Here is a 27303-nt window from a genome sequence, read left to right as displayed (position 1 = left end):
TGGAGCAGTTTAAAATGCTGCAAGCTTCTAACATGTGTCTTCAGGCAAAATGTTTGAAGGAAAGATAATGATTTAAATACCTTTTGATCCCTGGTTTTAAGGTGTGTGTTTTTGTTGGACCTCTTAATGATCACCCCTAACTAAAAGTCTAGATACATATAATTATCTAACTTGCATATGGTCTTTGCTGTCCTCTAGCTATTTGTTCCCTACTGACAGTATTGGAGTGTTAACTCCTTGGTAGGGTTAAGACCTTTCTTTTAGTTGTTTTTATGAAACTTTAAAACACCATGTGCATTACTGTTCATATAGATCAGGGGTCTCCAAACCTTTTGGCCAGAGGACAGCATGAAATATCTGGCGCAGTGCTGAGGGCCGGAAAAAATTTACATATAAAATTTAAATAAATAAATTAAAGATGGAACTTAGATGAATGAATAAATGAATGAGTGGGCTCATTCACTCAGCCTCCCTGGCCCTCAGAACATCCTCTAAGAACATAAGAACATAAGAACATAAGAACAGCCCCACTGGATCAGGCCATAGGCCCATCTAGTCCAGCTTCCTGTATCTCACAGCGGCCCACCAAATGCCCCAGGGAGCACACCAGATAACAAGAGACCTCGTCCTGGTGCTCTCCCCTACATCTGGCATTCTGACTTAACCCATTCCTAAAATCAGGAGGTTGCGCATACACATCATGGCTTGTACCCCATAATGGATTTTTCCTCCAGAAACTCGTCCAATCCCCTTTTAAAGGCGTCTAGGCTAGACGCCAGCACCACATCCTGTGGCAAGGAGTTCCACAGACTGACCACGCGCTGAGTAAAGAAATATTTTCTTTTGTCTGTCCTAACCCGCCCAACACTCAATTTTAGTGGATGTCCCCTGGTTCTGGTATTATGTGAGAGTGTAAAGAGCATCTCCCTATCCACTCTGTCCATCCCCTGCATAATTTTGTATGTCTCAATCATGTCCCCCCTCAAGCGTCTCTTTTCTAGGCTGAAGAGGCCCAAACGCCGTAGCCTTTCCTCATAAGGAAGGTGCCCCAGCCCCGTAATCAGCTTAGTCGCTCTCTTTTGCACCTTCTCCATTTCCACTATGTCTTTTTTGAGATGCGGCGACCAGAACTGGACACAATACTCCAGGTGTGGCCTTACCATCGATTTGTACAACGGCATTATAATATTAGCCGTTTTGTTCTCAATACCCTTCCTAATGATCCCAAGCATAGAATTGGCCTTCTTCACTGCCGCCGCACATTGGGTCGACACTTTCATCGACCTGTCCACCACCACCCCAAGATCTCTCTCCTGATCTGTCACAGACAGCTCAGAACCCATCAGCCTATATCTAAAGTTTTGATTTTTTGCCCCAATGTGCATGACTTTACACTTACTGACATTGAAGCGCATCTGCCATTTTGCTGCCCATTCTGCCAGTCTGGAGAGATCCTTCTGGAGCTCCTCACAATCACTTCTGGTCTTTACCACTCGGAAAAGTTTGGTGTCGTCTGCAAACTTTGCCACTTCACTGCTCAACCCTGTCTCCAGGTCATTTATGAAGAGGTTGAAAAGCACCGGTCCCAGGACAGATCCTTGGGGCACACCGCTTTTCACCTCTCTCCATTGTGAAAATTGCCCATTGACACCCACTCTCTGCTTCCTGGCCTCCAACCAGTTCTCAATCCACGAGAGGACCTGTCCTCTAATTCCCTGACTGTGGAGTTTTTTCAGTAGCCTTTGGTGAGGGACCGTGTCAAATGCCTTCTGAAAGTCCAGATATATAATGTCCACAGGTTCTCCCGCATCCACATGCCTGTTGACCTTTTCAAAGAATTCTATAAGGTTTGTGAGGCAAGACTTACCCTTACAGAAGCCATGCTGACTCTCCCTCAGCAAGGCCTGTTTGTCTATGTGTTTTGAGATCCTATCTTTGATGAGGCATTCCACCATCTTACCCGGTATGGATGTTAGGCTGACCGGCCTATAGTTTCCCGGGTCCCCCCTCTTTCCCTTTTTAAAAATAGGCGTGACATTTGCTATCCTCCAATCTTCTGGTACCGTGGCTGTTTTGAGGGACAAGTTGCATACCTTAGTCAAGAGATCTGCAACTTCATTCTTCAATTCCTTAATAACCCTTGGGTGTATGCCATCAGGGCCCGGTGACTTATTGATCTTTAATTTATCAATGAGGTCTGAAACATCTTCTCTTTTAACCTCTATCTGACTTAACTCCTCGGTCAGGAGGGGCCGTTCGGGCAGCGGTATCTGCCCGAGGTCTTCTGCCGTGAAGACAGATGCAAAGAACTCATTTAATTTCTCTGCCATCTCTAAGTCTCCTTTTATCTCCCCTTTCCCTCCCTCACCATCCAGAGGGCCAACCGCTTCTCTGGCGGGTTTCCTGCTTCTAACATATTTGAAGAAGCTTTTATTATTCCCCTTAATGTTGCTGGCCATGCGTTCCTCATAGTCTCGCTTGGCCTCCCCTATCACCTTCTTACATTTCTTTTGCCACAGTTTATGTTCCTTTTTATTCTCTTCATTAGGGCAAGACTTCCATTTACGGAAGGAAGCTTCCTTGCCCTTCACAGCCTCTCTAACTTGGCTGGTTAGCCATGCGGGCACTCTCCTGGATTTAGTGGAACCCTTCTTTCTTTGCGGTATACACCTCTGCTGGGCCTCTATTACTGTTGTTTTAAGCAGCCTCCATGCACTCTGGATGCAGTCAGAGCACAGCTCTGGTCATGTTCAGTCAAGTGGGCCAGAGGCTTTCAGGGGACAAGAGGCTGGCCATGGGCCAGATAGAGACTAGCTGCAGGCCACATCTGGCTCCAGGGCCGGGGTTTGGAGACCCCTGATATAGATGAACCACAACTGGTACGTGCTCTATAAGTGCGTGTTTCTTTTGCTGTTTAGCTTTTTTTGGACATGATGATGCTAATGACAGCTATTCTTAGAAATAAAACCAAAGAGTAAAGATGGCTGACAAAGCACTGTTAACTTTTCTCTAAGAAAGATGAACAGGGTTCTAAACTTAACATAACCTTTCTAGGTATATGATTTGTCTGTGAGCAGTTGAGTGTGAGTTAGCACAGGGCTGGGCAGAAGGTATACTGTATTCTTCCTGTGGGCTGCTAGTCAATTTCAAGTGGAGCACTTGTTTCTCTTCCTTACCCCTGTTCTTACAAATAATGTTGAACTAGGTGGAAGGGAAGCCACAAATTTACGACTGACCTCGATCACCAGTCATCTTTCACTTGTTGACTGTACAGTTCTAGACGCACCTTTCCTTTTCTCAAGCAACAGTACAGAACATTTACTCAGTTGCATATTTTCTACAAATCATCTACTTCTGCCATTCTTGCTCAAGGAATTAGATTACAAACCTATGTATATTTACCTGGGAGTAACTCATATTAAGCTCAGTGGGACTTCATGCAGAGTATATGTGCACAGTGTTAGCTAAAAGAGGATAGGGAGGGGGGCATGTAAGGGAAGGGGAAAAGACTCTCCACTATGCATTTGGATTTAATTTTTAACTGCCTTGTTCACACACAATTTCTATAAACTTACCGTATTTTTCGCTCCATAAGACGCACCTGACCATAAGACGCACCTAGTTTTTAGAGGAGGAAAACAAGGAAAAAATATTCTGAACCAAATAGTGTAATTAAATATTTAATAAACTATAACAGAACAACATTTGAACCATGTAAAGTGAACAGCAGTCAACAGTGGCATTAAGAACCATTATCACTGTCATTAACAAATGGAGAGACTTAAAGGTTTGAGTACTCTAGTTTTCTGGAAACCCTAAGAACTCATCATCACTAGAGTCAGAATTTATGAAGCTCACAAAAGCAGGTGCACACAAATAGGGGATCACATTATCTTTCTGCTACAATGATGTTCTGCCAAATTCCAAACCACTGGGCCTCGTGCCCGCTTAAGGCTGATCAGTCCCCCTTGTGCAACTCACCAGTGCAGCAAGCAAAAGTGAGTCCAGTTCCAGTCCACAGATGCCAAGTAAATCAGTCCCATCAATCAGAGTTGCCAAATCAGCGTCCAGAGCCAATAAGCCAAATTACAGTCCAAGGTCAGGTTCCAGGTTGGTCAGTCAAATCCATTAGGATATCCAAGTCCAGTCACAATCCACAGTCAGATTCCAAATTCAATAAACCCAGTCAGTCAGTCTCCTCTCCTACCTCCAACCTGCACTCCTTCAAAACCCACAAACCCTTTCTGCCTCTGGTACTCCTTATATCCCTGAGGGTCCTATTGCCTTCCAGTGGCTGCAGCTGTGCAGCACACTCTGCTGGGTGCCCAGGCCTTACCCTTAAAGGGGCCACTGCTGACACCACATCTACCTCCTCACCAGATCTTCCTGGATTCCAATACAAGGGGGGGGGGAGCAGATCTCTATACAGACCAGTGCAAAAACAGGGGAAAGGTGTGGGGGAGGGAAGATCTCTGTATAGACATCACAGCAAGACCAGTGCAAAACCCCTTGCACACAGAACCACACAGAACCCTCAGGTGCTCTCTCCCTGGGCTCCCTGGACTCACTCCCTAGGCTCCCTCCCTGGGCTCACAAGCCTGCCAGGGGCTCACTCCTAGGGATGCTTGGACGGGAGAGAAGCCTGCGATTGACTCATTTCGCCTGGAGATCGACTGGTAGCTCTCAATCGACATAATGAGCACCCCTGCTCTAGGGGCTTGCTCAGCAAGACTGCCACCCCACCCACGCTTTCCTGGGAGTGAGCCCCAGTGACTCTGAGACTTACTTCTGAGTAGACAGGAGGGCTTGCTCAGCAAGACTGCCATCCCACCCACACTTTCCTGGGAAGGCGAGCAGAGCGGGCAGGGGGCAGGGCCGGGGCGGAGTTGTTTTTTTTGGCAGTATTCGCTCCATAAGACGCACACACTTCCCCCCCCCACTTTTTTGGGGGGAAAAGTGCGTCTTATGGAGCGAAAAATACGGTAATAAAGTTTAATAAAACAACAAAGACACTGCAAGTCCCCTGGCAGCTTTCCTGGAGATCCACATACAAATGCATCAAACAAAAGCAGCACAAAGTTCTCTGTAGGGGAGGGGGGGAAAGGCAGGATTTACGCAAATTCAGTGTGTGATGGGGCATGCTTGTGAAGCCAGTGGTGCACGACTGTGTTGTAAACAGCTCAGTTTCAAGGTCCCCCCCTCTTATCTCCACCATGCTACCTGATACTGACCATGCCACCTGATGCGAAGTAACATCCTTCTCCCAATTCCATACCAGATTGCATTCTTCAGTTCCATCCCCTCCATGCCTCCTGCCTCTGTCCTGGGCTCAGGCTCCCTTCTGACTCAAAGTGATCTCATGTATTATAAAACAGTCAATTTTTGAAGTATCTGGTCTTGTCTTTGCTTCCTTTTGTTGTCCTTGGCTCACTGATTCCACTCCCAATACTGTGGGTACACCGCAAAGCATTTCAAGGTTCCACTGGCATGCTTCCTTCTATGCTCATTCAAGCCTAAGTGACACGAGCTCCCTTCTAACCACATGCATGCATATGCACATGTTATAAAAAACCTTCACTTCCTGCTTTTGTGGCTGTGCTAACAGCCCAATCCTATGTAGAATGGAGTATGTGTAAAATCATTGATTTCAGTGGTATGGGTTGGCCATTGGTCCACCTGACTGAGCCAATCCTGAATCCACAGTGGTAACACCCAGTGTGCTGTCAGTGGGGAGTGGGGGAATACAGGGAGCTCCATGTAAGGCCCCAATAAGGAGAAGCTAGCTCTGTTTGATGGCCATAGGTGTGCCTAATTCCACATGAAGTCATCCTTGAACCTTAGTCACAGAATTCAGACATCTACTCCCCATCTCACCAACGGGGGATAGACTCGTGGATTGCTGGACCTAGCTTTCATCCAGCCAAATCACTTAACATTCTTAAGCAAGAGTGTATACACAAGATCACTTACACCTTAAGACGGGTCTCCAAACATGCAGCTGCCTGGCCATTTCAATTTACTGTGGATCTATGATAGATGATAAATGTTTTGTACATAACTCTAAGAATTTTCAGAATAGAAGAAAAATATTTGCAGCATTTTCAGCTGCAGGGCTCCCCCCCCCCCATGAGAGCAACTCTGCCCAGCAGAAGGAAGATGTCTGGTGGGGAGAGAAGGGGGGCTCCTCATAATTATAATGCCACTGGGCTCAGTGAGCTAATCAAAATGTGTTGGTTCCGAGTATGCATTCTTACTTTTACTGATGTTCCATGGGGATTCTAGTTTTGTGTGTGTGTGTGTGTGTGTGTGTGTGTGTGTGAAAGAACAGATGATGGACTGTTCCACTCCTGTTTTAGCATGCAGAGGCCCTTTAAACATTGCACAGGAGCTGTTTTTCTGTAATCATGTCCTGCACAGCTGGGGTGGTGATGAAATGGCCCAGCCAAATAGGCAAGGGTTAATGGTGAGAGTTTGGACCATGGAATCAAATCCCTGACTATATGTGAATAAGTGGCCTGTATGGAAATAAGACTTTTGTATGGGTTTTTCTTTCCTTCTGCATTTATATTTGTTTTACAATTATAGCTAAAAGTCTGTTTTGGGCTATGATAAATATGTGAAGGACCTTGTATCTGCATGATGAGTGGAATTTTGTCTTCGTGGTACACGTGCTGAAATTGAATGATCTCATCCTACTCAGGCAGTAAGAAAAGGCAAACTTTTATCCCTATTTGCAGATGAGCTTGATGATTTTTAAATATTATGTTTGAAGTTAGGCTTTCTTCAGTAGTGGTCTTTTAATTTTTCATTCAAGGGTTGGAATATATCCCAAGTTAGAGTGGCCTATATATTGCATATTGTTAATACATTGAGGTGAAGATAGCATTATTCACTCAGATGGCACTGTTTAGTCTTGGTTTTCTCTTGTTTAAGTCACTAATTTGGAATGACTGACTCTCAGCAGCTACGCTCCCTGAGAAAGTGGGTAATAAATCTGTGTTTGGAACCAATCTAAGGGTGTACCTCATACTGCAGCAATTACAATAATTGATAACTGTGAATGGATGAAATGGCATCTTACTACGTGATGTTGTCTAAGCATTTTATCCCATGGGTTACCCAAGTGCAAAAAGTGATACTGTTTGGCTGTTACAGAGGACCAATTTACAGATTCAAGAAACTCAAAATACCAGAGGTTCAATGCAATGCACAGAGATGGCACGATGAGTGATCAAGGTGGTACAGACATGCCCAATAACTGTGATCATTTGACATTAAAAAAAAAAAAGGTGTTAGGCTCACAGACCTTTAGTGTATTGTACGTTCTTGGCCTACCACGCAGGTGTATGTGTACTTAGTGCTTAAGAAAAGAAGTGAATTCTGCCTTCAGGTCCACCCAAATACAGTGCCAAGAAAAACTCAATTTGACAACCTGCTAGTCATGAGGAGAGCCAAGAAGCAAGTAGCTGTGCAGGGCATTGACCCTTTTTCCTCAAGTGCTGGAAATGTTACTTTACTCCTTCTCTGGCTTCTCTCAGGTTGTATTGCCCACATATTTTCAAGCACTTACAGTAATTCTGAAACAGAATTCTGTACCAAATACCCCACTATATGCTCCTGTAGAATTGCAACATACAGTATATATGTTACAGTGTATATGGTATATAGTTTACCATATATGGTACTCCTGTTTGGCCAATGATGTGCACTACCTCTTGATGTTGAATTGGCCCCAACAATGTGATATTTGTTGTTTGTGCCCTGGTAACAATAGACTCCACTTCAGAGGGAGAAGCATCTGAGACGGAAGTATCAAAAGAGACCATTATTTTCCCAGCTTCATTATCACTAGTGGAACTCGTGACAGTTCTTGTTCAGCTCTTCCTCTCCTCCTCACCCGTGGGGATGCTAAGCATCCTGAGGTGTGAGGAACAGCTGACCTATCTTGATATCGTGAAGAGATTTTAGTTTGAAAATGGGAGAGTAGTCCTCACACGTCTCTTGCTGAAACATCAATATTTTAGTGACTTGGATTTTCTTAAATAATGCATAATACATGAACTGGGCCTGAACATTCAGAACTACAACTAAGACTCTGACTTAGGTAGCTGCCCAAGGCTAAAGCGAAGGAAGGATATTCATTTTCTTGTGCATGCAAACCACTCAGCTGTTTGGCTATTGATGCTGTGATTTGTAAAGTTGGGGGTGAATGGAAAGAATTGGAGGATGAGAGAGAAAAGAGAGGTTGCTGAAACCATGCCTATAAATCAAGAGTAAATACTGTTTTCACCAAGCAATATTTGCAACCCTGAATAGTGAGGGAAGCTCATTTTAGGGTAGCAGATCAGTGAAACGAAAGTTCCTATATGTTAGACATAAGAATTGCACCCTCATACCAGGCTGCCCAAATAGGGCAACTCTGTCCTGGGCCTGTCCAAAGCTTTTGCTAAATTCTGAGCCCAGATGGGAAGGAAAATTCCCTAACCAAGAGCATTATGGCCAGAGGGTTAGGGTCCCCTTAAGCTCTGAGGTCTCAATTCTTTTATCAGGAGTGTTGCTAGTGGAAAGCCTGGGTGGAGACTGTGCTGACCTGCAGAACTTCTTTTTAAGGTTCATGCCAAATTTCATGCTTAAGCTTCTGCTGTCTACAGATGCACCCTTTCTGCCAGATACAAAACAAGTCAACCCCAAGTGGATCTGTGCTAGCACTACACCTTGCCTTGACCCAGTTCCCTTAAAGCCAGAGCCTTACTGTGCCTTTCAGTGCCCTACTATTGATTTGCTGCTTCGAGGTCAGCTCTTCAAGACCTACTTTTCCCTCTGCTGCAGCTGTTGTGCAAGGCTAAGGTACCAAGTCTCTCCAGTAAGTTTGTTTTTCTTTGCCTAGGATACCTTACCTTTCCTGTGCACTATTTTTTAATTGCTTTTGATATCCCACCTTTCTTCCACTGTGGAACTCAAGGCTACATTCATTGTCTTCTATCTAGGCATTCCTTTTATCTTCTTGAAGCTCACTTCACTGCTGTCACAGCTACCTTTTCTTCCCAGCTAGCCCTTTTCTCCTGACATACTGCACAAACTGTGCCTGTACAGTTGCAGGACAGTAGCATTGAGTGCTAGTAAATGGAGGCAGATATTGCATCAGGATTCCTCCCCTTCTGTAGGATGTCACAATCTTGAGTAACTGCCAAAACCCAGCTTGGCAAGAGAGAGGTCCACAAATCCAAATAAACACTAAAATAAACCCTGACTCACAAAGTTAGATACATATGGTTCCTTGTATGCAATCCAGTTGCTCTATCTGTGTGACTTCTTAGAACAGATTTCCAGCCTTTTTCACGGCACGCTGATGAGGTGCTAAAATAGTCAAGGCACACCATTTGGTTTTTTGTGATTGTTAAGACACACCGAGTGTTGGTGGGAGGCTCACATCCCCCAACAGCCCTACTAATAAATGACCCTCCCCCAAACTCTCATGGCACATGGGTTGAAAATCACTGATGATTTGCCTGTCGCATCTCTTAAAAATCTTCATTTACTGTATGTCCTCAAAGAGCTCTCAATATAGGTAACTGAAATTATTAAAGTGCTTGGGGAATAAAGACTGTCAAGCAAATTAAAAATTAAGGTTTATAGTGAAATTAACTGATTAAGAAATCTAATTTCCTAGTTTCTCATATGCCACCCCCCTGAAGATTCCTCTCCAGTACTATGATCAAAAATAAAGGTGGAAAATAGTTAAGAGGGGAGAAATGCTTTCAACAAGAAATTCTAACTTTATTGTAACGTAGTAATGGTGCTAGTTCCACAGATGGTTTTGTTCTAGTCCTAAAAGCAACAACTGACACCCCTTCCTTCCCCATCTAGCTTGTAAATTCAAATTCACTTCATTTTCTCCATTCCAATCAGATATTCCTGCAGTTTGTGTTTTAAAATACACCTGTAATGAGATGCCAAATTTGCCTTGACTTGTGGTGTTCAGCACTTACTCAAGCTCGAGAGCAAGCAGTCATTCAGTAGAGAGAATTCAAGGAAAAACTTTGGTGGAATTGGAGTTCAGTCCCAGGTCATGGCGATGCCTGAGAAGGGCAGTGTGTTAACTAAAGAATTCCCAAAGCGAGGTCATGATCCTTGCTTAGGGCCTCACTGTCTCAATAACTGCAAAACAGGGGCATAGCTTTTCTAGGCAGTCTAGGATATTGCAGATTGGGCAGAACTCCCAAGTATTGTTCCTGAAAGCATGTTAGTCTGTTAATACTGTTGCTTAAAGCTTGTTTCCAAGGGTACTAATTGCATATAAAGTATTACAGTGTTGATGACTCATTTTTTGAATGTACATAGGATTAATGGTAACTTCATATACCAAAAGGAGCTTATAGCTTTAGAGATTTGGGCCACATTAACCTTTTTCTTCCTATTTGTCTTACATGATTCACGGACCACCAAAAATTAGACAATTTTGCAGCATGTTTTTACTTGTTCTGACCTGGGGTTTTCATCTGTGCAGTTGACAGAATGTATGCTCTGAGTTAGGCCACAGAGGTCTCCACTAATGGAACTGAGGTGTGTGTTTCCTATATCCATGTGGTGGTTTTGAGCCATGTTTGGCTCCCAAAGTAGTTTACTACAGTTAAATCCATCACAAAAATCCCAGCGAGAATGCTGAAGGATAGAAATAATGAATTAAGAGCAATAAGCCACTGTACAAAAAATACAAAGACTTAAGAGTAACAAATAATATCATTTAGTAGTCACAAAAGTGTCTCTAAAGAGATGGCAATGCAGAACAACAGATTCCAAAACTATTCCCCCCCTGCCCCAAGTGCTCACTGGCCATTGAATTCTCAGCCTTCTCCTCTTGCTACAGGATTACCAACTAACTTATCCTAATATTAGGGCATAGCAACCTTGCCCTATTATGCCCCTCAAGAGGGTGAACCCTTTTGCATTGAATTGCTGCCTGTTGTAACTTCAAGGGAGATATGCTTCCCCTGCATTACCAAGCATATGTCAAGCAGAGCTAGATGACTTAGCCTCATGGGGTAGGACTTCTCTCACCCAAGCTGAGAATGAATCTACTCCTGGTCTGTTCTTTACTGCTGCAGCAGCAAAAACGAAGGCATTGGACAACTTGGGGGCAGTGAATATGGCCAGTGATCCAAATCTTTCCTCCTAGTTCTGCTATTCTAACACCATTCTCAAAAAAAACTGACCTGAAAACAGGTTTTGTATGGGTTTTTACTGTGTACCAGGCAGAAATGCAGAACATAAATGGTTGTTTGAAAAGTATGTAGGTTGCCATCAGTGTGTGGGTTTTCCTTCTGTCCCTCCCTCCCCCCTTGTGCTTTTGGGTGATATCCTCAGAGTCACTCACAGCAATAAACTAATTCCGATATAAAAATCAAAAGTCCATTAAAACAATCAACAGAACATTACATAAACTAAATTAAGTAGTGGCTCCCAGAGGCTTGCTTTATTAATTTTTTTATAGATTTCTGCTACATTTCCTAAAAGGCTGGTTGGACGTGGAGGAGTTTGTTGCAAAACTCTGAGAAGTCATCTGGGGAAAAGCTACATTCCCATCAGTCTCGGCTGTGGTAGACTCACACAAAGACCTCATTGCCTGATGGAAAAACTTAGGGAGGCACATGTGAGTGAAGATACATTGTCAGGTTTCCTGAATCTAGGCCTAGTAAAAAGAACAAATAATTCAGTCTACTTAGTTGAACACTGTCATGAAGTTGTACATACATGGAATAGAGACTAGCCTTTATTAACTATGTATATATATTTTTCTTTGTTGTTGGACTTCTTTCAGACTTATAGAGCAGCTTCCTGTTTTGTTGAAGCACACTCAGAGTCATTACTCCATGGTAAATATTGCCTACACTATCACAATGAATGCAGGCAAGTTCAAATTCAAGCGTGGAATAAATCTTTAAAGGAGATCTAACAAAGGAGAGCTGATTTAAAATATAGCAAGATTGTGGATCTGACTCCAGTATTTAGAAAGTGCTATCTGTCTTGCTTTAAACAGCTGCTGTCCAGTTTTCACCTGTGGAGAGCAACTGGCCATTTTATTTAGCAGCTGTTTTGTGTATGTTGTATAGAACTTTGTGAAGAACAGCAGTGCCCTTAAACGGCAAGAAAACTGATGCCTGAATATTGTATGATTAAATGCACTGTGGGTGACGGATCCCACTGCTCCTGAGACTACCTTTGTGCCCATAGCCTTCATATAGTGGTGATAGCGATTCTCTTGGAACCCAGCTAGATAGGAGGAAGCCCTTTGAGGATAGTTTGCTGTACCCCGAAAAACCTGTTGGGTGGTGTCACAGGACCAGTAAAACTATAGTTGTGGTATGTCTAGGTTATCTTATAAAGCAATCTTGCAGCTGCAGACAAGAATATTAAATATTTAAATTATTCATATGACAAGGTAGTAAAGATTTTGTGGTGATCTCCAGAAGTTGATTGGATGAGCTGACCAAATGTGGGGCTGACTTGCTCTGCTTCCAGAGGAGGGACAAGTCAAGCGAAAGACTTTGGTAGAAGATATAGAAGTAGCCGAGGAAGGAGGATGTAAGGTCTAGAAGACACGGGGCATTCAGGAACAGGGCGCATAGGCTAGGAAAAAGTCACTGGAGCTGTGGTTCCCAACCTTCTGTTGAGACGCTACCTCCTTAAGGAGGACAGTGATCTGACCAGGGACCCATAGTGCCTTTAGAATAGCACTTCCAGGTTTTGCTGCTGCCGCAAGATGTACATACTGGCAAGTTAAAAAAACAAACAAACAAAAAAAACCCTTTTTACCTACATGGGTTCAGCAACAATGAAACTTGAAAGTACAGGTGTGCAAAACCATAAATTGCAAGAGTGAAGAAGACTGAAGTTCAGAGATTGACTTAAAACAATTATAAGTAGAACATCTTTTGTTTGGGGCATTACTAAAACACCGTAGGATTGGTGCAAAGTGATTACTTGCTTTGTTGGCAGTTTGGGGAATTATTCATGGTCTTGGAGCAGTGACGTGTAGTAGAATTCTGCTCATGCCCAGAGTCAACCTTGCGAACATCCAGTACATTGCCCTGCCTCTGCCTCCCTAGTGAGGCAAACTCCATGCACACTGTGCATCTCAATGGCAAAAAATAACATAAAAAAAAATTCCCTTTTATCCACCACTTCCGTGACATTGCTAAGGGAACATTTTTAACTTTTCCTTCTCTCCATTGTTTTGTTCAATGGAAAAATGAAATCTTTACTTCAATTTTTACTTCTATTCACTGTATTAGTGTTGGTAGCATGTATTTTAAAAGAAACAAAAACAGTGCATGTATATTCAACAGTTCCCCAGTTTGCTGTATGGCAAGCAGGCTAAGGCTGCAATCCTAGCCACACGTTCCTGAGACTAAGCCCCATTGAACAAAATAGAACTTACTTCTAAGTAGACCTGGTTAGGATTGTGCCCTAACTGCTTTTAAAAAGGGGAAGAAGTATTTTTCTCATAGCATAGTTTAAAACTGTATCTTGACAAGGTGTCGCTATTCAGAGGTTTGTCTTGATTTTGCGTTTTGGCTTACTTGGCTTTCAAAAGCAATAACAAATGTGGAGTCTCCTCTGAAGTGTATATTTCTTAATTTCAGTTCCACCTTTGTTTTTGCTATTGAAATTTGACATGAAGAGTGTTGTGGAAAAAGCGCACATGCTTCAAAATGTGCCTGTATCTCTGAAGGAAAACAGAAAAACCTCGGATGAGATTTTATAGAGAAGCTCTATAGCAGAAAGGATCTCTGAGCTTCTGGTAACTCTTTTTTTTTTCTCCTCCAAGCCCTTTTGTTTTGCAAGGTGATAGTAGAGGGAAAATCTTGCAGAGGGAAAAGCTAGTCAGAGGACAGAACGCAAACAGGATGTACTGTATACTATTGTGTGGAAAGAGAACAGAAGCTAATTTGTAGAATGATGGGTAAGGAGGCAGTCCTCTTTTCCTCCAGGTGCTTCCCTATGTTCAACCCTTCTCTAGATGGCAACATCTCAGTAAACGAGGAAAACTCCGAAAATGGACTGTGAAGATGAAATTTTATTATGCTGTTCCAGACTGATAACCAATTTTTTTTTTCTGAAATGTGGATGAGGCATATATCAGAACACTTGAGGTGAATATCAGTGTAAAGTTGGAATAATAAGTCCCTTGCATAGAACATCAGCGGTGAGGGGTTTAAAGGCTGTTGAACTGTGAAGATCAGTTTTTTATTTTATAAGTCACTTTTTCAGACAGCCCTGCCCAAGGTGTGATGAGCAATCAAGTGAAGAGTTAAAATGCAATAAAGTACCACAAAGAGAAAAAACCAAATAAGATAAAGCAGAATAAGAGGGGAGTTAGAGGAAAAAAAATGATTCATAGCTTAAATGTCTTTATTTCAAAAAACACTTTCAGACATTTTGCTTAAATTGTGGAAGCCTATTGTCCAGGGTTGGAATGTGCAATTGAGAGGTTGTATCTTGTATATCACATTTGTGAGTTTTGAAAAAAATAAAAACAATGAACGCTAAAAGAGCTATAGCAATTATTTAAAAGAGATCTAACAAAAGTTGGCTGGTTGAATGAGGACTTCAGTTTTTTCCAGGAAAAGCTTGCATACATCAGGTCAATTCTGCCTTGTCAAAATATAAAAACCTCTGCTTTGTTAGGTCAGACAGCAAGCATTTGAGGCAGGATTTATAAATTGGAGCATTTGAGAGCACATACGTTGTGTATTTGTATGAGTAACATCTTCCCAAATTTTAATAACCCATTCAAGCAGAATTCAAATAAAAGATCCGTCTCTCCCTCCCCAACTCAGGTTTGTGCTGGAGCACTTTGCTGCCTTGTGCTCTTGCAAATCCGGTGAATACTGCAGGCACTGCAGTGGAAAAGACAGCAGCCAGAGCTGCAGACTGCCCTGGTTTTGAAAAGATGACATCATCTCTATTAATGTGCAGTGTAGAGGATGCTTGCTCAGAGGGTTGCCGAGCTGTGCGGGAGTAGAGATTGATGCAGATATTTATGGCTCTTTGCACACACGCTGCAGACTTCAGAATCCTCCTTGTTTGAACCTCAAATGTAAATGTTCTCTGGTTATTTTAGAAAAAACAAAGAACAACATTGTAAATAGCTGACATTTGCCATAAATTTCACAATGCACTTAGGGGAAAAGAAGAACCCACATTGTTTATTCCTGGATAATGAATCCATAATAAAATACCGACCTCTCATTCTTTAATTGTAGCTGCTAACAGGGACTGGAATCCATATTGAAGGGTGGCTATAAGGCAGCCTCTCAAGATTAATGAGGTTTTGTGGTGTTTGTTTCATTTTCAGTTTATTATTTGTTTTCAACTATTATAACCCGGTAAAACATTGCTTTGTATAGAGACATATTTTTTGCATTACAAATTTAATAAGGCATCCCATTTCTATCAAAAGCATTTTTCCTTTCAGATGTACACAACTTGTTAGATTTCCCATAAACCCATACTCCCCTAATATATGAAACCGTTCCTCCGCCGGAGATTTTTTAACTCCAATACCTATTCCACACAATGATTGTTTATAATGAGTGAAAAGGCTTTTAACTAATGAAAAGACTGCTGAAATGGTCAATCACCTGCTATGAAGAGCTGAGTGGGAAATACTTGGACTCTTTGGCCTTGAATGAAGGTAGCTGAGGGGGGATTTGATAAATTGGTAACACTGGTTAATGTAATGGTGAGGAGAGAGGTATGTATAATCACACTGGTCCAGTCCAGACACAATGTTTTCTTTTTGCAAAAGCCGCCTTAAGATACCTACTCCCTCCTACCTTTTCTTGTCAGCACTAACAGTTGTCTAGAGTTGCAGATGTGCCAACACTCCCTCATAAATCAGAGTTTGAAAACATGAATTGAAATTTGTTTGAAAACCATGATATGGGACTCCAGTTAGCATTAGCCAAGACTAACAGCACAATCCTAATCTTGTCTTCGACCAGTGCTGCTGTGCTGGCCAAGATGTTGCATAAGTGCAGTAAAGCATGTTTGCAGCATCTGGAGAGCAAGCAGTGCTGGTGGGGAGGTCTCTGCTGCCCCTCCAGAAAATTAGCCATTGGTGGAGATGAGTAAAGCACTGGGCGGTGGAGGGGTGGTGAAAGGGTGGAAAGGAGTTGAGGAGGGTGAAGGAAAGAACTGATCAGGACTGGGAGGAGGCTGGATCAGTGGAACAGGCCTCAGCTGCATCGTATCCTCCCTTCCAGCCCTGAACGCCCTACTTGGGGCTTCTCGAACTTGCATCAGTGAATTACCTGGCAGATCCAAGTAGGCAGGCTGGAGCGTTAGTCAGGGTAAGGGAGAAAATATCGTCTTACCTTGAGGGGAACTCCAGCCTGCTCCCAACAGGCACTGGATATAGCAGAGGCCTTGCGGCCCAGCTGCTCCAGTGATCGTTAGGATTTGGCTGTAAGATTGTTTTGCTATACATGTAACTCCGAACCCTTGGTTTAACACCAACAACAAAAGAGGGGAAACCCTGGAAAAGATGTGGGTTGCATTCCCAAGAATGGCTCCCAATGTTCAAATCATGGTTTGTAGGTATCCACTATTGATTTGCACTGAACCTTTGTAGGGACAAGCACAAATAGATACAAACCTGTTGAGCTTGGAGATCAGGAAACATTGAAGAAGAAAGTCTCATTGGGGACAGAGCTGGTGGAAATGATTGGTTGCTTGTGATGTGATTTAAACTTAACACCTCAGGCTCAGTGCATAATCCCTTTTCTGTGTGTTGTTTCACTTCAGGTGCTAGTTATGGCCAGGACTGCAAACTTTTTTACTTGGGTAGGTTCATTTATAAAGTTTCATCAGACTTTAGAGAGTTTGATGAATAGAACCAACATTACCATTGTGGACAAACCTTAATCTGTAAGATAAGTTTACACTATTGGGGGGGGGGGTTTTAAGGTTAATTCAGCTGATTGTATAAGAAAATCTTGGAAAACATTACTACAATAATAGTTGAACTCTCAGTGATGGTGCTCGTGAAAGCTGTTGTTGTGGAGTCTGCTTTGTGTTGATATGAGTGTGAAGACCGCAGAATGCCTTTCTGTGACAGGTGGGGTGTAGAAGGATGATGTGAACCGCCGCAGCACAGCATGAGCTTTGCGCTGGCAAGACTCCCTCTGAATGGTTGTGGAGAATGTGGCATTGACACTATTGCCAGACACCTTGCAATACAGCCGGAACTGACAACTCCCCAGCTGCTTGTCAGCAGGTGCTAATGATAACTGGAGGGCAGGTATTGGCCCTTAAAAAGGGCTGAAAGAGGAGATGGCGTGAGGAGGAAGGAAAAGAGCGAGGAAGGTCTAAGAAGATGGAAAAGACCCAAGTGGGAGGACGAGAAGAGACTTGGAGAAATGAAAGAAGGGGAAAGTTCCAGGAAGGGAAGGTGTGTTGCGACATGTAGGGACCCAGCCAGGGACAGGCAAAATGCTACCAGTAGGGAGTGTGGAGAAGAAATGTTTATTGCCTGCAGCCACATGAGATCAGCATGGCAGGGAGTGAGAAGAGGCAGAGCTGCACCCTGGGCAGGATGATGCCCTTCATATGGGCATCCCCTGGTGACAAGAGGGAGTCTGCTAAAGAGGAGCCAGGTGCCCTTCTGGCAAGACAGGTAAACTGGGCCCTGTGTTACCCTCCTTCACTCTGAGGGGCGAGGCTGCATTGAGCATCCATCCAAACTGACCAAGAAACAGCCGGCTTAGAGTGAAGGAACTGCTGGGCATTTGGATGATCCATGAGAGTGAAGTGAAAACAACCGATTTTATGTCTGGAATTTTCTTTTGCCTTTAATAAGTTAGTGGAACACATCTCACTCTTTTGATGCCTCTGTGGAAATATCATACCCCCAGGATGTGGAACTCCCCTCTGGCATGGGGAGGGCACAGGGGTGCAACAATGAAGGTCTTGTACATGGAAAGGACTCCTTGGGGGTGCAGAGTGTGCACAAAGACGTATCCCTCCCTTCAGATCTCTATCAGTGGGACTCAGTTTGCCCAGGTCAGTTTTGACTGTGATTGCAGCAGTGTCCCTAAGCGCAGCTCTTCAGTCTTTCCATAGGAATGAATGGTGAACATCCACTTACATGGGAAAAAGTGAATGTGTGCATCCAAGGATACAGCTTGAGTAGGGACTAAGCCTTCTCCTTGGCCCTGATTATCCCAGCTTTAGAAACAAAGCCTGCTTCTATCTGCATAGCACCATCAGAGATCTGTTTTTTGGTCAAAATGTTAGAAACAAGCTTATACAGAGAGAGTTCTACTCTCTTTCTATAGGTATGCCTGGCTGCTTATATGGTTGGGGGAGTTTATAGTATGTTTTAAAAGCTTTGTTTCTTGCCATCTGACACTTAAGATACACATCAAGGAAACGACTTTTTGCAGTACAAATGATGCACGTGGTATTTCATCTAACGATTATTTTAAAGTCGTTTTTGCAGAAGAATCTGAATTTGACTGGCTTGGGTTTTATTTTAGTTTAGCGTATCACATTCTGAGGTAATACCCAAGTTAAAAGGTCTGCGTTAGAAGAAACTGACTTCCTCAGTTTAAGTTACTTTATCTGTCTTTGTGGAAGCTATGCATAAGAATCAAAGTGCAGCCCATAGCTTAAAAACTGTTTCTTCCTTAGATCATCCACATACTCATACCTTAACTTGGCCACAAGGCATCTGAATATCTTTTGAAAGAAGACCCAGATACATATTGTATACCCACCAACACTTAGGGCACAATCCTAACCAGATCTACTCAGAAGTAAGTCCTATTTTGTTCAATGGGGCACACTCTCAGGAAAGTGTGGTTAGGATTGCAGCCTTAGTCTCTCTTATATTTAAATACAGGGCAGGCATGTTTTCTAGCAATTTACGCAAGCTAATTTGGAGAACAGGCCCAAGTTAGAACTGTAAATTGGAAGGGTGCCTATATCTCTCTTAACTTTCAATTGAACAAAGAAGTGGTTCCAAAGCAACTAAAGGTAGTTGGTGCCCAAATAGCATTTCATTCACTTGTCTTAAAAATCCAACAGTGAGTAATTGTCCACATGGGAACCAGATCGCTCAACACTTTAGGGCAGTTGGAATATGAGAGGCAGTTGCCCCTGAAAGATGGTGCAGGGCAATGTATGTCCACATAGCTTGACAGCAAGTCAAGCTATTAAAAAGGCTGATTTTTAAATTGTTTTAAATAAAGTTTGCAGTTCTTATTCCTGTGTTTTCTGAACAAGCGAACTGGTTGCCATGATGTTTGCTGTTAAGTAGAACTTTTGTAGCTACCCAGGAGCATAATCCTCTCATCATGCAGCCCAGATGCCTTTTGCACTGCAGAATTTATATTTGCTTAGTGCAGTATTTGTGGAATTCAGAATTTTTCCAAAAGTAAGGGCTGGTAGTTGTCTGCACAGGATAGTATTTCTCCATGAGTGTCTGTGCTGTTTGGTGATCAGTTTAGAGTCAAAGCACAACAATACCACACAACACATGACTATTCTGTATTTTTGATGCTTTGGTTCATTCTCTCATGCAAAAAAAGCAAACTTTTTTTGGAACATAATGAGCTCAATTTTATGAGTATGAAACTTAGTAAGTTTTTGTATTGCATTCAGACATCCTTTTAAACCAGCTATTTTCAAAGGACACTTACTGGAACATGTTTTAATGAAAAATCTGATATTAAATATGACCCTTATAATTTTAAAAAACTGGCAATGTTTTTATCCACTATGCTATCAGTTCACCTAGCAGTGTGCAGTCTGCCTGGAGCTCTCCCCAGTCTCAGTTCTTCCCCGTGGGTTGCATTCGAAAGAGAGTTTCAAAACAGTCTTCTATGACTTGAGAACTACCAGGTTGATCTTTTTTTTTTTTCCCCTGTCTTGGGACTGAAAAAAAGAAGTGGATGGATTGCTAAGCTTTTGGGAAGGCTGTACATGGTTGCTGAACTGGGTTTGACTTGGTGAATCACCAGTTGTGCATGCCTGGTTTTGGTATAGATGCTTTGCAATTTGGACCTTTACATATGAGCTCTGTTAAGTAAGCTGTAGTCTAGGGTTACGTTTTCCTTATTAAGCCATCCATGTACATGGATTTGAACATGGGCTGTAATACCTGCTCTGTGCTTGTCTCTTTCCCTTGCTGCCTCCTTGGTAATTTTTAGTTCACTGTGAAAATGACCTAAAGGTCAATGCAGGCCATATGCAAAATTCATTCGGCTTGTGTGGATTTGATATCCTGAATTGAGGTCTCAAGGCAAAGCACTGTGTAGAAAGTCTTAGCCATTTGAAGGGTTGAGTACTATTTGAGTTCTAGATTAGTGTTTCTCAACCAGTGGTGCAGGGACTACCCCCAGTACTTGAGGTGGTGGCTGGTGGTACTTGCAAGACCCCTGGACACCTGCTGCCCTGCAGTGAGACCAGGAATGTGACACAACAATCAGCGGTAGGAAGCCTCAAAGCATGCTTTTCTGTGCTGCAGAAAGCCATCCTGTTCACCCTGAAACCCTTACTGGTTTTTGTTGCATTGTTTCTGACCTCCTTAACCCAGAAGTAACTGGCAATGATGTCATCACGTTACTTCTGGTGGTACTTTGAATAGGGGGACCATGTGTAGTGGTATGGCAGAGGACAAATGTTAAAAACACTGTTCTAGATTGCTTTGCCCTTCACGCATCTTTAATACTGTAGTAGTCCACTTAATCATAACTTTGTCTGCAAGTAGTTCCAGTGAAGCCAAAGTTGCAGTTTCTTTTTAGACTGGGTGTGTTATGGTTAATTTGGGAAATGCTTCAGTTGGCAGCGTAATAGTTGTTTTTGTCTTAATGAGACACAAACAGAAAATGCAGTTCCATAAAACAGAAGAAATTGTCCAGCCCTATCAAAGCATTACGTTCTGTTTTAAGAAGCAAGTAATTTGCATCAATGTAATTTGTTACTTGGATTGCTTGGCACCGAAGACATGGTATGTGAATCTTCTTATTGGGGAAACCCTTTTTCCTCTCAGAGTCAATTCATATCCTTTTCTTTTGTGTTTTCAGGATTTCGTAAAAATGATGAAATGAAAGCGATGGAAGTCTTGCCAATCTTAAAGGAAAAAGTTGCATATCTTTCAGGTAACTAGAGTTTTTTTTCCTCCCTTGTTTATAGATCTAAGCCAGGGGTGCTCAATAGGTGGATCGCGATCTACCGGTAGATCGCGAGGCAAAATGAGTAGATCGCGGAGCCCTGTCTCTCCAAACTGTTAATATGTCAGTTTCGTCTAGTGACTAGACAAAACTGACATATTTAGCTGACACTAAACTGACACTGAAACTGACACTTTAGCTGCTCTTCAGGCATGCAGCAACAAAACTGACGAAACTGACTAGACTCCAGCAGGGGCTCCATACATTAAAGGGGGTGTCTGTCAGACGCTTTCTTCCCCCCTGGTATATCTCCGGGCCTTGCTGGGTTTCAAAGTAGCTCTCGAGCCAAAAAAGTGTGAGCACCCCTGATCTAAGCTATGTGTTAGATATCTTGATAAGGTCACCAAGGATGTGGTTTAAGGTTAACAAAGGCAGCAAATACAGGCATGCCCCTGTATCCCTAGGATTTCATTCTGTAACCCCCTGCAGTTACCTGAAATTGTCGAAACAGTTGACTGCCTGTCTCCTCACTCTCTGAGACTGACTTCTGGTTTCTCCATTAAACCAGAAGTAACATTTTTAATGCTTTATAAGGCACTGAGAGGCCTGGGGAAGCCCTCCCTGAGGAAGCCTTATAAGGCATTAAAAAATGTCACTTCCGGTTACTCTGTGAAACCAGAAGTAGCATTTTTTTAAACTGCCAGGCTCAGTCTAAGCTCGTCAGAGGCCATGGATGGACTTTTGCAACTTCTGCTGGGCTCACCCTCCAGAGGCAAGGAGAGTGGAACTTCCCTCACCTCTGGAGGGGGCGTGCGGGAGAGCCCTGTGGACCTGATCCACAGATACAGGATCTGCAGATACGGGGGCCCCACTGTAGTAAAGATATGACATATCGCTGTTTTGACATTCCAAATAAAAAATTGTATTGGATCAATAAGTAAACTTTTGCATCTGCACTTTACACTTTTTTTAAACAGAAGCCTTGAATTTTACATATTAGAGCAGTTCTAAAAATATGAAATAGTTTGAGTTTTCTTTCTTACCTTCACCACTTCCCACCACCATGTGTTTCTTTTGTCAATGAAAGTAGATGTATCATTGCTTCCTTGTGTATAGCCTCTTGTATGTGTATGGTTTTGTATATTTGAGTTGAGTGCTTTCAAGTGTCTGCCATTCCTGCATCAAGTTATCTGTGGCCTGCCGTGCTTGATTTGTAGCTGTATGAATAGATTATCCATTTTGGTATTTGACACAGCATTGCAACCATTACAGGTATCTTGGAAACAGGTTTTAAAAACTGTTGAAATGTCCCTCTGCTCAAAATGTGTTTTCTTACTTTCCATTGGCTCCTTTTGAGAGAGGTTAATTGAACAGTCTCCTCTGCCTTCCTTTGCTCTCTAGACCTCCCTGTTGATAAACCCAATAGCCCAAGTGCTCACAACGCGTATTTGAATCAGTTTTTTGAGAGTTTGCCTTGCAAGTGCTTTTACAGTCTTGTTTCAAAACTTTAAGATCTAAGCTGGCTAGTTTCAAAATAGGTACAGGTGCAGGAACAGCCATAGAAAGCCACTAGATGGATGAATCAAGCTCTTAAGTTAGGACGTTGGAATGAAGCAGTTAAAACCTCATATAGTGCTATGTAACCTTCACACGATGCAGGCAGGTTGCTTCCTAGAGGCTTATGGCTGCTAAATAGGCTACGGCTATGACATTCTTTCAAGTTAAACACTTTAAAAGCTGTTGGGATTATCGTGCAGCGGTCTTTTTGCCCACAATCCCAAAGCAACTCACTACATAAGAGGATGATTTCTGCCTCCTAGCTCTGTTTGATTTAGCACTGTGAAACAGCAGAATATTAAAACTCTGTTAAGGCAATCCTATCACCGTAGCCCAGACCACCTGTCTGCCTACACAGTTCCTGTTAAAACACAGAAACGGAAAGCTCTGGTTTAAATCTCACATCAGCCGTGAATTTGCTTGGCCTTAGGGAAGCAGCTATCTGTCCATCTTGACCTCCCTTCTTGTCCCCTTGCCAGCTTGCAGTATGTAGATAACAAAGATCACATGCCTTGGCTATCGGTAACCCCATATATGTTGAACGATTTTCAAGAACTACAGTGAATCCTCAATTTTCTACGACATCCCTGAATATGCCTATAGCTCAGTCAATCTCCTATAAAATTTTTCTTAATGAAGTTAGGATATTAAGATTAAGAGCTAAGATAGTTGGACAGCTGCACTTGTTACATTAATAGCATTCAGTTCCCTGGTTTGGCCTTGGCAGTTTTTACAGTTTGATAGTTCATCTTAATATACCAAGTATGCAAGTGCTCACTTTGTCTAAAATATTGGTGTGTGTGATTTTGCCCAGTTCTTACAATCTCACGCTAAGATTTTTCTGTATGTAAAGATTAGCAAAAAGAGCTAGCAATGGCACAGAATATTGTCTGGGAATTTATCAAGCCATATTGGGTAACCTGGAATAAGAAAGGGGGGAAAATTATAGACCCAACAAGAACCAGGTGTTTCTATGTACTGCCATCTGTTTTTATCATTGGAATATATGTTCCTCTTTAAAAGCAGGGAAAACCAGATCAAGTGAGCTGCAGAAAGAATTTTAGTTTTTTTATTTTAAATTTAAAAAGTCATTCTCAAAAACAAGTGTTAGACTTTGTAGAAGAAACTCTGCTTAAAGGAAGAAGAACATCTGGTTAAATTAAAGTAGCAATGTTTCTTAGTAATTCTCATCATTCTCAATACCTCCGTTTTCTGCCATTGTTATTCAAATTCCTGCTGTCTGATTTTTACCGTCAGTCTGCCCATATGGCTGCCTCTGAGATCTGGTGCAATGCACACGCATAGTTGTCCTGAGAGCAGCAAATGGCCCAATCTTAGGTTAGTAAAGCCAGCACCTCCTGAGATGCCCATTACTTTGGTTTCACCCAGCACATTACAAGCCGTGGTTCCCAATCCTTCCCACTTCCAGCTTTGCCCAACATCATCGGTATATTCTTGTCTACTTACCATCTCCATATTGTGACCTAAACAATAGGGACTCCTGTGATAAGAACATAAAAAGATCCCTGTTGGATCAGGCCAAAGGCCCATCTAGTCCAGCTTCCTGTACCTCACAGTGGCCCAGTGGATTCCTCGGGGAGCACATAAGATGACAAGATACCTGTCTCTTGTTGCCACTCCAATCTCCTTTTAAAAGCATCTAGGCCAGACATCATCACCATATCCTGTGCCGAGGAGTTCCACACATTAATCACACGCTGGATAAAGTGATATCGAATGACCAACCACAAATGTTTTTCCTTAAATTCATTTCTTAGTCTTTAAAGAGTGTCAGACTCTTTGTTCTGTTGCTGCTTCCAACAAACACTTATGTTGGTCTGAAACTTATTGCACATAGTAGTTAGCCAAGATTAAGCAATCTGATGTGGGGGAAGGAAGGAGGTGATTCTCCATCTCATCATTGTTTGTACAGAATACAGTGGTGCCATGGTATCTGTGGGGGTTCCATTCCAGGACCCCTTCCATGGATTCCGGAAACCCTGGATACACACGATGCCCTCCCCCCCACACTCATTAGTTCAGAGGTTCCCAAACTGAGTGTTGTAATGCCTTTGGATGTTGCAAGGCACAGTCTGGGGAGACGTGGGCCCTCCAAAACTATGGGAACAGCTGTCCTGCACTCTCCTCACCTCTGGACGGTCCAGGCAAGAATCTAGGTAAGTCTTTAATTAATGGGTGCACGGGGGGGGGCATCCATGAAATTGCAGAAACTGTGGATATGGATCCGCGGATACAGGGTCCCCCTGTAAATTGTTTGCAATCACTGGAGCAGAGTTGGCTGCAAAGACCAGACCTTGTGAAACTCTTGCTTGTTCGTCAGTTTCAGGGACAGATCCTGTTCCTCTCTCCCAACTGAGAATTTTCTTATGCTTTTCTGTTGGCACTTGGAACCTTGAGGGCAGTTATTCTCACATTCACTGCAAAATTAATGTGTTGCAACTAGTGAATGCATGCCTAGAGAACCCCTCAGTCATTTGTGTCAATAGCAGCAGCTGTTTTCCCAGCACTAGGAACTCCGGTGCATACTTCAGTGCCACAAATCTGGAATAATGGGGCCCAAAGCCAAACACACGAGTTTCATTATGGCTTAGGGTAGCCATCTTCAGCTACATGTAGCAGCAAGTTACCAGCTGCTTACTCTTAAGTACCATTAAAATTAGGCACCTCCTAGGTAACTCCAAATTTTGGAGTGTGTGGTTTTGTTTTTTTGGTAGTATTTGTTTAAAGGTTGCAAAAAATATATTATCCTAAAGCTTCACTGAATACCTACTGTCACGAATTCATCAAAAAGTAAATGAAGTTTCTTTTGTTTCTAACACATTTCATCAATCACTTGATGCTCGTTTTCTTTTCCCATAGACATGGGTAGTGCAAATCTCGTCATTTATCGCCTTTTACTTGTGAGGTTGCTTCCACACCAGGGATGCCTTTGGATTCATTTCACTTGTTTTCCCCCTTCTCTGATTTCTGGTTACTCAGTTCTTGAGATGCATGTGTCACTTCTAGGTTTGAGTGGCAAGAAGCCGAATCTTGTTGATCAGACCGGCTCTTAACATGTCTGGATGTGGGCAAAAGCAGATCTAGACTTTCCCACAGTTGCTAGTATTAGGGACAAAGAATCCATCAGGGGCTTGCTAATTTTCAATGCAGCAATGTGCCAGTATTAGTGTCTGGAATACTAGGTAGCATTTTGCGATCCTTCACCTAATTGGTTAACTTCCCATCTATGATTAACTATTACCTTGAGATACATGAGATCTCAACTTTGTTGATACTGAGTATACAGTATTATGCCTATATAGGCAGTACTTAATTTCTAAACTGGAGAATTGAAATTGAGCCTAATTGGAAAAGGCACCCTTTTGCTTTGAAATCCTTTCTCGTTAATCCAAGATGTGTGTGGGATGATAATGACAGTTCAGTTGTGAGAGTGAGAGAGGTGCTTTGTGCATGTTTAAGGTACGCTTGTTTTTACCTGCTTAAATAGGCATTCCAAACAGCAGACATATTGTCTTATAGTCTTAAATCCAGTAATAAAATATATTTTTCTACAAGAGTTTGTGTGGCGGAGGGAGGGCATCAGACCACGATATACAAACTCCGATACCATTTAGAGGTGTGTTTACTATCGCGCTATTAGTAATAACTACTGCATAGTTACAGGAATTAATGCTACTGGTGAAATTACTTGGAGCATTTCATCATGGATGTTATGCTAGTGCCATCGTCCTAGCACAGTGGCTTTAAATAATGAGCCAACATAAAATGCCCCTTGACATTACTTACATGGCAAAGTAATATTGGTACTGGTGATGCTAAATTAAATCCTAAATTTAATCTGAAAACCACCCACCCCTTTTAACAGGACATCATTGGAGATGCAAAAAGGTCCACAGGCATCCTCGTGCCCCTCAGGCAGCGCAATCTTAACTTCCCCTGGAACAGGCAGGTCTACAGGCCTGCGTTGTATCCAGCTCAAGTTTGGGACTGGCTGAGGCTCAGCCGGAGGCAAGGGGTAAAAAATCCCCGTTACCCCGGAGAGAGCCTCAGCAACCCCAATGAATCTACTTGGAATCTGCACCACCTGATGAGGTGGCACAGAATAGGGCAACCTGGAGCTGCTCTGTACTGCCTGGGAACAGGGCTAGGATCTGGCATAACTGTCAGATCCTAGCCCCACCTCCCACTCCCCACCCTCCCACCGAATGTCTCCTCTCCACCTCCTCTCTGCTCTCTTTATTCCCCCCCAGATCCCCATGCCAGCTGAGCTCAGCCATTGCAGACTCACCTGCTGCCGCTGCCACAGACAGCCGGCATACCACCTTGCACTGGTGCGGCTTTCTCCAAAGGAGGCACAAACGTGCTTTACGATATGCTTGTGACCCTCCTGGGCTGGCCCAAGGGACTTGTGCTTGCCCAGGGCACAGTTAAGATTGCGCGCTGAATCTGTTTAAATCTTTCCCACTTTTGTGCAGCATACTGAAAGTGGGATGATGGCGACAAAGATGATTGTGTCCATGCTGGAATGAGCAGAAGGTGTTGGGGG

At 42.8% G+C, this 27303-nt stretch overlaps 1 protein-coding gene across 4 annotated transcripts in view; it reads left to right on the top strand.

Annotated features, from left to right (window-relative positions):
• Positions 1-27303, top strand: part of TRIO (trio Rho guanine nucleotide exchange factor) — a 272849-nt gene that overhangs the window by 51286 nt on the left and 194260 nt on the right. For all 4 annotated transcript variants that reach the window (XM_066626080.1, XM_066626079.1, XM_066626083.1 and 1 more), the window contains exon 2: positions 21093-21167. In XM_066626080.1, the coding sequence (XP_066482177.1) occupies positions 21093-21167 (75 nt within the window). The remainder of the gene's footprint in view (positions 1-21092; positions 21168-27303) is intronic.

Source organism: Tiliqua scincoides, chromosome 4 (genome assembly GCF_035046505.1).
Source record: "Tiliqua scincoides isolate rTilSci1 chromosome 4, rTilSci1.hap2, whole genome shotgun sequence".
NCBI classification, from domain to species: Eukaryota; Metazoa; Chordata; class Lepidosauria; order Squamata; family Scincidae; genus Tiliqua; species Tiliqua scincoides.
Note: the sequence above shows the minus strand (reverse complement) of the source record. Positions and strands in the feature narration are given on the sequence as shown.